General features: G+C 42.2%; 1 protein-coding gene across 1 annotated transcript; it reads left to right on the top strand.

Moving 5' to 3' along the window:
• Window positions 1-914: 914 nt before the first annotated feature.
• Window positions 915-1,131, top strand: K441DRAFT_738944 (uncharacterized protein; the record flags this gene model as incomplete). The annotated part of the gene is made up of 1 exon (XM_067654346.1): window positions 915-1,131. A coding segment is annotated over one exon (210 nt), but the record flags the coding sequence as incomplete, so codon positions are not given.
• Between the last annotated feature and the right edge of the window lie 13,037 nt (window positions 1,132-14,168).

The following is a 14,168-nucleotide window of genomic DNA, read 5'->3' on the forward strand; positions in this document are numbered from 1 at the left end:
CTACCTCCTTTTTATAAATACTACCGTCCTTATTTTTAAAGGACTTTTAATCTATCTCTTAAGTATAAGTTTTTATAAAGTTTATAAACTAGCAAAAATCTTAATGGTCTAGCTATATGCCATTTTAGAATTACTCTATATTATTATATTATATAATATATAGATATTAAATCTAACCCTTTAGAAAGGTCTATAGCTACGACTATATAATAATTTACTCTTTTTTAATTTAATTAACTATAATTAATTTTAGTAATCGGTCTTTAATTTTCCTAATAATTTATTATATATATTCTTTAATATTATCTTATAACGTTTTATATAAGCGAGCGCCGCATACAACCAAGCGCCGCACCCTACTAAGAGAACGCGTACAACTAGCTTCTAACTACTATGCCTTAACACAACGTTCCTAAATCAGTTTATAGAGAAGGCAGGGTAGCCCTAGCTATCTTAGCTCCCAAGCGGAATTAATTCCAGAGCGTGCAACGCGCTATAGTAACCTATAACGTTGACGACCGTATACTTAGACGACAACGTAATGGAATTAAATTACGACGTGATTGCGAGGCTAATTTAAGGAAGCTTACTAAGCTAGAAGAATTAGCTATTGTTTACGGAAGTCGCTAATATACCTAATTGCACCTTCCTAATTAGGCAGTTTGGCTTACCGCCCACCGGCAGAATAACTCCTGCGGCTTTAACCCCGCTATTATACCGATAAACGCCACCAGAGCCCTATTATCCACATAGAAATAGCCTATAAGTAACTCTGGAGCTTTTGAATCCCTATACTAATTATGGTCTTCTACCAGCTCGCGACTAAGGCGTAAGCCCTAGCCATAAAGGCCATGGGAGCTACAATAGAGCACATCCAAAATATCACTTAAATTAAACGACGCGCTCTTTAATATCTGATTAAAAAGGCTCTCAATTGCGGCTGGAATCCTACTACAAATCCTCTTATTCTTAACGGCTATATTATTGACGCTCCTCGGGCTAGTAGAAAGCTTAAAGTTACCCGCGAATTTAAGCAACGAATCCTTAAAAAAGTCACCTATAATCGATACGGTAGAGAAAAGTCTTACGCCTATATTACTGCCAAATGCGGCTATTTAGCCTAAACCGTATGGCGAGTTCTACGACGTCATAGATATAGAAAGATAAAGCCGACTAAAAAGCCCTGCCTCTTACCCGCGATAAAAGAAGCTCGCCTTTAGTTCGCCCTCCGGTATTAAAATTAGACAATTAACGATTAGAAAAATGTTATCTGGACTAACAAAACGGGCGTTATTCTACACTATAGGAAAGGCAGATATTGGCTCTGGCGCTTAGCTAAGGAACGTGTTAAGAAGTCGTTTATTCGTCCTTAATTTATAAAGGCTAACGAATTTATATTCTAGGGCGGTTTCTTATATAACCGGAAAGGTCCGTGCTATATCTGGAGGCCTAAAACAGTAAATAAGAAGAAGGCGTTAAAGCTAGAACTTAAGATAATAAATAAGGCAATAGAGCTAGAGCTTTAAGAGGCATGGGAGCTTACCACTAGCCTACGATAACTAGGCCTTTATAATAAGCTAGGTAGGAAGCTAAGCTTCCGTATAAATAAGGAGAATGGAGCCTTTAAGCGAAACTCTAAAAAGGCGGTATTAATTGGTATCGCTATCTCACTAAGATTCTCCTTCCAATCCTTATCCCGTTTACTATTAAGTGCCAGATTAATCGTCTAGATACGCTTATATAAGAAGATAAAGCTCTTACTTACGTATTAAAGCACTAGCAGATCTATTTTAACGCAGCTGGCCTCTAATAATTGCTTTAGCCAGGCAATTTACCGGATTTAAATATAATAGAACTATGCTGGAACTACCTAAAGCAAGTTACTATAAAGAAGGGAGTACCTAGGAACTGAGTAGAAGCTAAGCAAGCTTAGCGGAAGGCGTGGGAGGAGCTTAAACAGTGGTAAATTTAGGCTTGGATTGAGCGAATTCCACATTATATTTAAGAGGTTATTCGCTATAGAGGAGGGAACGACTATCGCGAAGGCGCTGCTGACTATGCATAAGATTGGAAGGCGCTTAAGAAGCTAGATCAATATCGCCGTTAAATAATTGCTTATATGCGACAGTAGGTACTTTTAAGCCTTAATTAAGTTGACGAGAACGAGCCTCCATTAATAAAGCCCGAGCCGCTAGAGCTTCTAAAGCTTATATAAATGGGCCCTTATCTACCTTATAATTTAATTAATTTAAAACCTCTACACGACGATTAAGATCTAAAGCTTCGCCGCCGACGTTGCAATAAATGGGACCCCCTCTAGCCGCCCACTTAATTAAAAGCTTCCTTCCTTAAGCCTCCACTTAAGCCTCTGCCACCTATTGAACCTCCTCCTCCTCCTTAGCCGCAATTGATCTAGAATCGACTAGATATAAAGGGCCGGAATATAAAAAAGGCAGCGTTTAAAATTAGCTTTATAGAGCCTTAAATTAGGTAGTAGTAGGGGCGGCAGTAGGAGCGGTAGTAGGAATAGCAGTAGTAGGAAACGCAGTAGGAGTAGTAGCAGGAGGAAGAATACCAGAAGGATATAAATATTAGGTGGGAGACAATTAATAATCCAAAAAAGAAGTAGGTAAGGAAGAAGGACTCTACTACTATATTTAGTGGGGCCGTAGATAAGGGCAGAGCCTCTATTAAGGCCTCTACTAGTAGGACAATTAACGTTAAATTAAGCTCTGTAGAGCCTTATGTAGACCCTTCGCCAGAGGCTCTACTATACTAAGGCTCTATATAGAAGATTCTAAAGAAGGTAGGAAGGCGGCAGCGACTTAAATATAGAGAAGGCTATATTTAACCAGTAGAGGACGTTCCTAAGCCTCTATAGGGTAGGAAGCTACGCTAGCGCAGAGCTTAACACCTTCTAATTAGCTAGTATATTAATTAATCAACCAAATATATATATATGGCATTTTATTTAAAGCTTTAAGAACGAATTTGATGCGTCTAGCGTTGAAATTCATATTCTGCCGGTAGGCGGTGAGCCAAACTGCCTAATTAGGAAGGTGCAATTAGGTATATTAGCGACTTCCATAGGTATCGGAGGTCGGGGTTAGGCTTGGCATAACCTTGGGTTACGCACGACTCCCCAAGGTCCGCGACATATCGTCCAAATATCACCCCCCCCTTTTGGTGGTGGCCCCTACTTTTTAGACGCGTTTTTAAGGCCTAGGTTAGTACTAGGTTAGTATAGAGGACCTCGTCGCGTGCCTTTAACCTTATTGTCGCCTCGACAATCCATTTTTTGACCCTCTTTCTATTCTTATACCCGCGCTAGCTCCTAGCTCGCGTAGGGCTTCTAGTTTTATATAGAACGGCCTACTATAATTCTAATTCTATAATATAGAGCTCTCTTCTTCTCCTCCTCTATTAATATTTACGCGTTTAGTAGCTTTATTTACCTATACCCACGCCGCACTCACGCGTCTTCCCCCTAACCTCTTACGGAGATAGAGTCTTTTAAGAATCTTCTTACCCTACGGTCTACTTTATAGTTAAAGGAAGCCCCCCTAGCCTCCTCCTCCCCCTCCTCCTATAGCCTCCAGAACGAATTTAAGGCCCAGACGGTACGGCTATATAATATTTATAAGGCCTAGTGCTTAAAGAATACTATAAGGGCGTACGAGCCAAAGTAGAAAGAGTGGGAAGACTAGTACGCGAGATTAGAAGGCAATATAGACGGCGCCTAGGTAACAGAAGATAAGCTTTACCTATTTTTAGAGCAGCAAGTTATTAACCAAGAATTATAGGCTGCTAGCTATTAAAAACGGAAGTTAAAACAGAAGGAGATATAGAAAGATGGCGAGCGGGCAAAGAAGAGGTAGAAGACGGTCGAGCGGGCAGGGCAGCTAGAGGGGAAGTTAGCCGTAGGGGTAGCCATAGGGGCAGCCGCAGGTATAGGGGAGGAAGCTATAAAGGAGAAAGGGGAGATATAGGACGAGGAGGCCCTAGACGCCCTATTCAACGAGATAGTCCAATACTTAGTTATAAATAGCTACGTCTTTACTATTACCGAGCTTTATATGTGGTAGTTAGAAGGTAAGACCTTATAGCCGCTATAGGGGGCGAAGCTCTTAGTAGTACTAGATAGCGTCCGCCGCGACAAGGACCAGATTTAACGCGTTAACTTTATTAATTAAGGCCTATTTATAATTACTAGTGGCTATAACGTTAAAGGGCTTAAAAAGGCAATTACTTAGTACTAGGAGACGGGCTCTAAGATACTAGGTTTAGTTAAGTCTTACCTTTAAACTGCAGCTAAGTATTTATTAGGTTTGTATATACCCTACCCAGTCTATATAGCTACCGTTTTCTAACCCGTTCCTTAGGCTATACTACCATTACCTATAGTAAAAGTAGACGAGACGTTTAGCTTACTAACCTTATTCTTATTAAACTAGAGAACAAAGGGCCTAAACCAGACGAGTTAGCGCTGTGTATAATTATGTTAATAATATAAAGGAAGCAGAATTAGTACGGTAAGGTTAAGTATATAGGCTGTATACGGAACGCTAACCCTATCCTCTACCCCCTCTCTATAGTAGCCTTTTACTTCTTTAACCGCTAGGGTAAAGATAGTACTAAGAGCTTCCTATCCTTTCGGCAGCTAGAGGACTACTATAACCTATACGTCTTCCCTGGCAGTATTAAAGTACCGCAACGGCCGCTAAGCTATTATACGCAGTTTAAATAGAATAAAAAGATATTCTAGGGGGTAGGAATTTACTTAAAGGAGAAGACCTATAGCGCCCGCAAATAGAGCGTCTGGTATACTAAGCTTAGCGGCGTTAAGGAGACCTAAATTAGATAGGCCGGATGCTGGAATATGGACGCAATAACGGGAGCTTACCTTAGCTACCTACCCCGTGCGTTTATGCGGTCGATTGCCGGCTTCCTAAAGGAAGAAAAGGGCTACTTTCTCCCCCACGCATAGGAGGTGCCAGAGGAGGCCCTTTATTTAAAGATATGGCCTAAGACTAACGTCTAGCTAAAACGTATAGAGGCCTACTACCTAGGTAGGGCCGATAATAAGGTTATACGGCTTAACCTTACGGGCTTAGGATTTCTATACCTCCTCCACGTACTTAGGGTAATCCTATTACAGGACTTAGTGATCCTACGTAAGCAGTTCCCGCTCCACCCCCTATAGAAGGACCCCCTCTTTAGCTATAAGGAGTATTGGAGGTTCACTACACGGGTAGAAAGCTTGCTGGCTAACGTAGTTACGCTAAATAAGCTAATAATGCGGAAATACTGGCCTGCCTATAAGGCCGTAGCTAAGCTAAGATATAAGGCCGCGATCTCCGAGATAAAGGGGGTTTAATTACGCGTATAGATGATCTTAAAACGCCTTAGCAAAATAGAAAGGTTATTAGCATTATTCGCACCTATATAGATCTAGCAAGGGAAGACAGGTATCTGGATAGGGCCTACGGAGTCTATACATCCACCTTTAGGCGAGCCCGCGCCGTCTACTATAACGTCTACTATATCCGCGCCGCCTACTTAGCCGTCTACAATATCCGTACTGCCCGCTTAGCCGCCGTCTACAATATCCGCACCGTCCGCTCAGCCGTCTATAATATCCGCACCATCCGCTTAGCCGTCTATAATATCCGCACCGCCCGCTTAGCTATCTACTATATCCGTATCGCCCCTACTAGCGCAGGCATAAGCTAATACTTAACTATCTCTCCTATTTATTCTTAACCTATAGGCGCCGCTAAGGAAATATAAAATGCTTTAAGGCGATAATTCGGTCTTCCAGCTTTAGATTAAGTGGACTTTAGGGCTAGCGGGTAGGCCGTCGATTAAAGCTCTTAATTGCTGCTAGGGGGCACGCTGGCGGGTTAACGGCGAGGCTATATTCTACAGCTGTCGCCGTAGGATAATTAAGGATATAAGATGGCGCGTAGAAGACGGTACGGTAAGAGATAAGAGACAGGCTATCGACCAGCTAGAACAGCTACGAGGTCGGCGTTCTTTAGATTGGCTTTATAAGAATATCTAAATAGTTATTTTACTATAGTAACTAAGACGCCTTAATATATAACTGCACTATAGTGACTAAGACGCCTCTATATATAATTACACTGCAGTGACCAAGACGCCTTAATATACGACTGCACTGCAGTAACCAAGACGTCTCGATATAGGACTATACTAGTAATTAAGACGTCTCGATATAGGACTGCACTGCAGTGACTAAGACGCCTTAATATACGACTGCACTATAGTGACCGAAACGTCTTAATATAGGACTGCACTACATTGACTGAGACGCCTTAATGTAGGACTATACTATAGTAACCGAGACGTCTTAATATAGGACTATACTATAGTAACTAAGACGCCTTAATATAGGAATAGAGCCCGTTTAGGTGTTGTAAATTCAGAGCAATATTACGCGACCGTCTAGAAGTACCGATCTAACACAAATTATGTACCTTTTCGCCCAAAATCGCGTGCGAAAGTACTCGGGGGCGATCGCTGCGCGACCTCGTGCGGGGTTCGGGCGCGTTATCAGCAGGGGTGGCCCTAACCTCGTATTAACCGCGCCAAATCAGCCCCCCCGATATGTGATAGTTACCTTAGCGAGCTTAAACGTGATTTTTTAGCTAGCGTCGGAATAACCTACGCCGTCTTCCGAATTGCAAAATCACGTCTAAGAGGGTTTGGCGAGATTTGTTAAAATTCTAAGTAAAATCCGTAAAATGGAGATTACGGATATCTAATTCATTAATTTATATAACGCGTTATTATTACTAAAAGTTTATACATTATTTTTAAGACTTAGGGCTTCTAAATAGTATGAATTTTATAATACGGCTATTACTTAGTCCTAATATTAATTTCGTTAAAGTTAAAAAACTGTCAGGTGAAACCTGAGTAGATAGCTATATAGCTGCGAGGTACAGGCGACCCGCAGGCGACTCGCCTGTGAGGCACGTGCGCTGCACGTGCCTATGGAAACCCCTTACCTCGCACCTCAGACTCCTCCTTCTCCCTTAAGGATTCGTCTCTACTTATACAATATACCCTATTGTTCTATCATTGGACTCCCTATCCATATCCTTACCTTATATTCGAATCCTTACTAATCCCTTTAGGAGGATAGCCGGTTTAATTTTCTACGATCTACGATGCCTCCGAAGACAAGATCGATGCCTACACTCGACGGCGATACGCTGGCGACACGACTGCAGAACGCCTCAGGATCTAGTGCTAGAAGTACATTAGCAGAATCTACGCGACCTTCCGAATCCCAAGACAATCAGATATCTACAAACGCTAGAGACTAGTTCGACTTATATACCTGGGCTTAACAGGAGCTTAGTAAGGTTACTAGCGTCCCACCAAATACTACTGACCTAAAGGAGCTAGATGAGCTGGCTAATAAAATAGCCAACTTACGGAGCATTATTGATTCGATAAAGCCCTCCCGTCGCCTCTCTAGTGACGAGCACGAGTCGCGTATTAAACGTATACAACGAACGAATCTTAACGCCCTGGTTAAGAAGTCACCACCTAACATTAGTGGCACTACTTAACAGAAGTTCGACCGGTGGATTGCTGCAATTAAAAATCGATTCGAGATCTACAACGCTAACTATAACTGCGAGCGACGTACGCGCTGGGCCATTGAAGGTCTTACAAAAGAAAAGACAGTCGCCTAACTGGTGTATCGCCGCCTAGGCGCCAAAGATAAAGGTCCTCTATTATAGGACGAACTTAAGACTATAGTCCAAGACCAGATTAAGAACCCTACAGTAAGACGCTTTAAAAATGCTACTACGTACTATATAACTGTAATAAAGGAGAACCAGAAGTTCGATACCTTCTTAGCCCGTATACGTAGCTTAGAGGACCTCTTCTCGTACACCCCTTTTGTTAACCCTAATTAAGAGGTAGACTTTTAGTTCTTACGCCTCCCAACCTACCTATAAGCAGAGCTCTTCCGCCAGAACTTCGCTATACGGGTGAGAACCGCTAAAGACCTCTTCGCAGAAATCCGCCGTATAGAGCAACTGCTCCACACTATAAAGCTCGCGGAAGACCGCGCAGCCGGCAGCGGCAGATCCTCGCGTTTAAAGCGCGGTCGTAGCATAGGCTCCGCAGGGTTAGGTTTAGAGGACGGAACCCTAGGAAGGCGACGCTTTCCCAACTAAGCTCCAGGGGAGACTACTTAACAGCCAAATAGCTTAGAGGACCCCCCAGACGCTGGCGATACGCCTACGCATCGCAAGAAGAACGCAGGCAGTAACCGCAAAGAACACTGGCGGTAAACCGCTATAAATAATGCCTAACTGTCAGGTAGCAGGTCCGTCCGTGACCGAGGTCCTTCAACCGGGGTCCTTTGACCGGGGTCTATGACCTGCTAGTAACCCGCTGGTGACCTGCTGGTAGTAACCTGTACTAATAGCTTATATATTGTTCTACGCAGAGTATCTAGCAAGTGTGCCAGATACTATATGAGACTAGGATAACGCATACCCTAAACGCATATTGTGCGCAGGATATCACAACCTAACGTTAGATGCCAAGACTAGGATACCGCATACCCTAAACGCATATTATGCGCAGGACATCGCGACCCGATGTTAGAGAACGAGACTAGGATACTATATACCCTAAACGCATCGTGCGCAGGACATCGCGACCCGACGTCAGATGCTAAGACTAGGATACCGCATACCCTAAACGCATATCGTGCGCAGGACATCGCGACCCGACGTTAGATTCGGATACCGCATACCCCTAAACACACACCTTACATAGGCGTATCGCGACCCGACGCTATATAGGGAGAAAAGGAACGCATTGTAGTACATGTTGCGATAGATATGCCCTAGGGCGAAGTCCGCCTACGTGCTTAATACGATAATAGGTGCCAAATCAACCCTTAACGCCATACAAAAGTTGCGGGTTATGGACCTTATAGGCGGTCCTAGTGCTACTACACTAACAACCTAGCGCCGGCGGACTAGAGTGTCCTACTATTCTCATTAAGACTTTAACCAACCTAATGGCGCTAGACCCTTGGCCCAGGCAACGGTCCCCCGCGACAACCCTGCGAGCTACCTCGCTGGCACTGACTTCGCGCAGAGTCTCGTGCCACAGCAATAGTAGTAGTAGCTACTGTAGCCGAAACGGCTTATAGAACACCCCTAAGTCACTGGTCCATCTATAGAGTATAAGGGACGCTTTTATACGCTCCACACGTGACTACCTAGGGGCGAGCTCTTACCGGCAACACTTAAGGACTCCTAAGGCATAATAAGGTCTAGCCTTACCAAGGACCTCCGTAAATACCACCTTTATAGACTGTTTATACGTTAGGTAATAGGTCCGTCTAAAACCAGGGTCCTTTAACCGGGGTCTACGACCCGCTAGTAACCTGCTAGTAGTAACCTACACCGACGACTTATACCGGATAGGTCCGTCCGTAACCGAGGTCCTTTAACCAGGGTCTACAACCTACTAGTGACCTGCTAGTAGTGACCTATACCGACGACTTATATTATCTTATACCCGTCTATAACTAGGGTCCTTTAACCAGGGTCTACGACCTGCTAGTAACCTACTGGTAGTGACCTATACTAACGACTTATATTGTTTTATACCCGTCCGTAACCGGGGTCCTTTAACCGGGGTCTATAACCTGCTAGTGACCTACTGGTAGTGACCTGTATAGACAACTTATACACTATTCCACGTATATGCTATGCAGATAACGCGTAAGGCTAAAGCAAGGGTCAGCGGCGGATTTAACGGGCATATAGCCTTACTATCCTAATCTGGCTGCATATAAGTAACCTATAACCTACCCGCAAAGTATATACGGCGCTACGCCGGTATATCATAAGGCTAAAGCAAGGGTCAGCGGCGGGTTTAATAGGTATACAGCCTCACCGTCTATAAATCTGGCTGTATGTAAGTAACCTACGACCTACCCACGAGGTACTAGCGACCTGCCTACATAAGCGAGCTTTTAGAATATTTCTTGTCTACCAAATTCGGGCGACAGTATTGAGCTACTGGCTCTACCTATTAAATGGACCAATCAGGATTTTCCATACCGGGCATGCAAAATCGCTATTGGCTCGGTAAAATGCAGGGAAGTCTTAGTAAGCCAAATCTAACCAATTAGACAACTTCGACCGGCGGTTGAAGTTCCTTAACATCTTTGCGCCGCGCAAGTATACCACCTGTCTCTCTATGCGCAAAATTAGGACGCTCTTTCCCTTCCAATTTTTTCCTTCTAAAGGTTTTTATAGGGTTTTATTAAGGCCTAAGTATATAAAGGATCAGGGACGACCCTTTTTAAAGGGGGGGGCATTATTAGGTAAAACCTAAGTAGATAGCTATATAGCTATGAGGTACAGGCGACCCGTAGGCGACTTGCCTATAAGGCATATACGCTATACGTGCCTATGGAAACCCCTTACCTCGCACCTCAGACTCCTCCTTCTCCCTTAAGGATTTGTCTCTACTTATACAATATACCCTATTGTTCTATTATTGGACTCCCTATCCACATCCTTACCTTATAAAAACGCGTTATTAAAAGCCTAAGCACGTATTATATCTTATTAAATAGTCTGCTAATATTAATAAAACTATATAGATATGTAGATATCTACTACCTAAAGCTATTGCAACACCTAGTAAGTGCTATAGTTAGGTCCTTTCTTAAAAATATCCTCCCTTGGCCCGGAGTGCCTCTACGACTACTAGGGGTAAGCTTTAGGCAGAGCCTTGTGCAGAGCCTCGTGTAAAGCCTTAGTAGAGCTTTATACAGATTCTAGTAGAGCTTTATGCAGAGCTTTATGCAGAGCTTCGTGCAGAGCTTCGTGCAGAGCTTTGTGCAGAGCCTTATGCAGAGCCACGTGCAGGCGTGCAGACGTGTAAATGTGCAGACGCGCAGACGTGTAGATGTGCAGACGTGCAGACGTTCGTACGGGCGATCGATTGCAGAGACGTTTGTAGAGACGGGCGTTCGTACGGGCAATTGTAGAACCTTCCTAGTATATTAGTGCTGCGTGTTAGTAGAGCTTTAGAGCTCTATATAGGGTTTCGAGCAGAGCTTCGAGCAGAGCCTTTACAGAGCTTCGTGCAGAGCTTCGTGCAGAGCTTCGTGCAGAGCTTTTGCAGAGCTTCGTGCAGAGCCTTGTGTAGAGCTTTAGTAGAGCTTTAGTAGAGCTTCGTGTAGAGTTCCATGCAGAGCTTCGTGCAGAGCTTCGAGCTTCGAGCAGAGCTTCGAGCAGAGCTTCAAGCGGAGCTTCGTGCAAAGCTTTTGCAGAGCTTTAGTAGAGCTCCGTGCAGAGCTCCGTGCAGGTCTCCCCCTAAGCTTCGTTCCGCAGAGCTCTCGCAAAGCTCCACAGCTCTACGCAGAGGGCTGGCGGCGTGGGCGTGAGCGTAAGCGTTCAGCGTTGGTGTTTACTNAGCGGCTCGGNGGTGCAGAGGTAGAATTGGGGCCTCTACGACGACGAATTCCTCTTAACGTCGCGCGCGTATAAGGAGCTAAAGATCTCATAACTTATAGAGTAGGCTTTTCTTTATAATTTGGTGTAATTTTTATGTCGATAGGTATTGTGGGAGGGTAGATTAATTTTGTTAAAGTTAATAAGGTCTTCTTATATAAAACCGTGTTTAGGTTTTCCTACAAATCTCGCCAAAGTCTCTTAGACCACGAAAACGATTGCCGTCCTAAATCAGCTTAGCGGACGGTGCGGATATTCCTATATCCGCACAATCGATTTCTTGGTCTGAGCTCGCTGAGGTAAATTGTTTAGTATATTTTTAACCTGGATTTATAAAGATTCGCGCCTAAGCTTATCCACGTAAGAGAGATAGCTAATTAACTACTCGCTGCGTAATCTGTAGGCTCTACTAGCTAGGTTGGCATTAACTAGCTAGCTAGCTTTATATAATAAACACTAGATGTTAAAATAGAATATAATTAAAAATATAACTATTAGTAAGCTCTATATAAGGATCCTAGGGTTATTTAGTCTTAGTTTAACCTTATATATAATTTTAAGGCAAAGCATGGCATTATTAACAAAGACTTATATAATTTTAATAAGACTAGATTCTAAATAGGTGTTATATTAACTGCTAAAGTTATTATAGGCTCTAAGCGACGTAGCTAGCCTAAGGCTATATAGCTAGGTAATAGAGAATAGATTATAGTAATTTAGGATATAAACGCTTAGGGCTGGCCAATTCCACTATTTATTATATTTGCTAGAAAATACCGCCTCTTTACCTAGTATAAAGGCGACAATATATTACCAGAATGGGCTATAGCGCTAAGTAAGAATAGCTAGATAACTAATTAGCTGGGTATTAAATAGCTATAGCACTTTAATAAGTACACGAAGGATTATACTATAGGCGTATATTATCTACTAGTAATTAACGGCTATAAGAGCTATTAATCTCTTAAATTTCAACAGCTCTGTAAGGAGACGAATATCCTTATACTTTGTATGCCAGTATACGCGTCGTATTTACTACAGCCGCTAGATATAGGCTGCTTTGCGCCTCTTAAGCACGCGTATAGATAGTAGGTTAATAGCCTTATTTATAGCTATATCTTTTATATTATAAAGCTTAAATTCCTACTAGCGTTTAAGGCAGCCTATTAGTAATTAATTACTAAGGGTAATATCCGCGCAGGCTTTTAAGGTATAGGCCTAATTCTATTTAATCTAGCGGCTGTACTCTTAAAGCTTAATATTAGGCTTTAAATATCTATACTACCTATAGAGGTTACTCTATAGGAACCTAAAACACCTAGTAATATTACTAAGCTAGGTAGTTAAACAGCTCTACTATATAGTTGAATTTAAAATTACTAGAATAGCTTACCTAGCTTAATTCTAAAATTGCTAGATTAGCTAGCTAGGGGTGCTAAGCAGATAATGTATTCGGCTGTACTGCTGCGCTTATAGGTTGCTGGCCTATAGAAGGCTAATAAGGCCGCAATATAGCATAAGAAGTGTTAAAAAAAAAGCGTATATAGAAGCGAGGCACCCTTATAAAGGCAGAGGGCTCGGAGCTAATAGCTTAGGCTAAGGTTAGTAAGCAGGGAGAGGGGGAAACGCACCAGGATAATATGCGTAAAGTAGCTGTTGCGCTGCAGCCTAGGCGATGTAGACGCTGTAGGGAGACTAGGCATAATTTAAGAACGTGTAAACAAGCTAAGGATTAGGCTAGCTATCTACTAGTTAATTATTGTAGCGATAGCTAGTAGTGGTAGGTTGCTATTAGCTTACGAAGTGGTTAAAGCTTGGTGGGGTGCGGCGCTCGGTCGTATGCGGCGCTCGCTTGTGTAAAACGTTATTATTAATATCTTAAAGAAGTTATTTACCTTATAAACCTAATTATCTAAATATTAGGCGTTAGGTCTATAGCGGAGTTCTAAACTACTAGAGGCCTTAACTAGTTAGTCTATATCCCTTTTCCGTTTATTATATAAATACCTCTCTATATCTTTTATACCTTATTAAATAAATACCAGGTAATCCCTAACAAGCTCTTAGCTTTAACTAAGTTATAAAAGAATTAATTTAGCCTAGATTAAACCCTACTAGATCTAGATTTACCCCTAAAGGGTTCTGATATATTTATTAATAGCTTCTTCCTATATAGCTTTTAAAAGTCTTATAATAGATTCCTAATATTCTTCTTAAAGGAAATTAGTATAAGGCTCCTAACTTTCTAAACTTAGGCTTAAGAAAGCTCTAGCTATAGAGGTAATATTAGTATTAGTAGCTAGTACGAGTTTCCCTATAAAGCTCAGGTCTTAAATTAGTATTTAGGTTAAGTTACCTAAAGGGGTAGACCTACTTAGCTTATAAGCCGTCTATATACTACTACTATATTAATTATAGGCCGGTACTTTTCTAGGAGGGTTTTGGTTAGGTCCTTAACCAAATATATTAGTATATTTCTCTAGCATTTCTAGCTTAATATTACGGACCTTATATTAGCAGTAGTGCGACTACTAAAAAGAGATATAAATGGGTTGGTTAAGATAGTATAGGAGACGCTGGAACTAATTAAGCTATAGGATAAGGGGTAGCTAAGTTATATAGTAAGTTACG

Source organism: Cenococcum geophilum, assembly GCF_001692895.1.
Source record: "Cenococcum geophilum 1.58 unplaced genomic scaffold K441scaffold_7, whole genome shotgun sequence".
Lineage (NCBI taxonomy): Eukaryota > Fungi > Ascomycota > Dothideomycetes > Gloniales > Gloniaceae > Cenococcum > Cenococcum geophilum.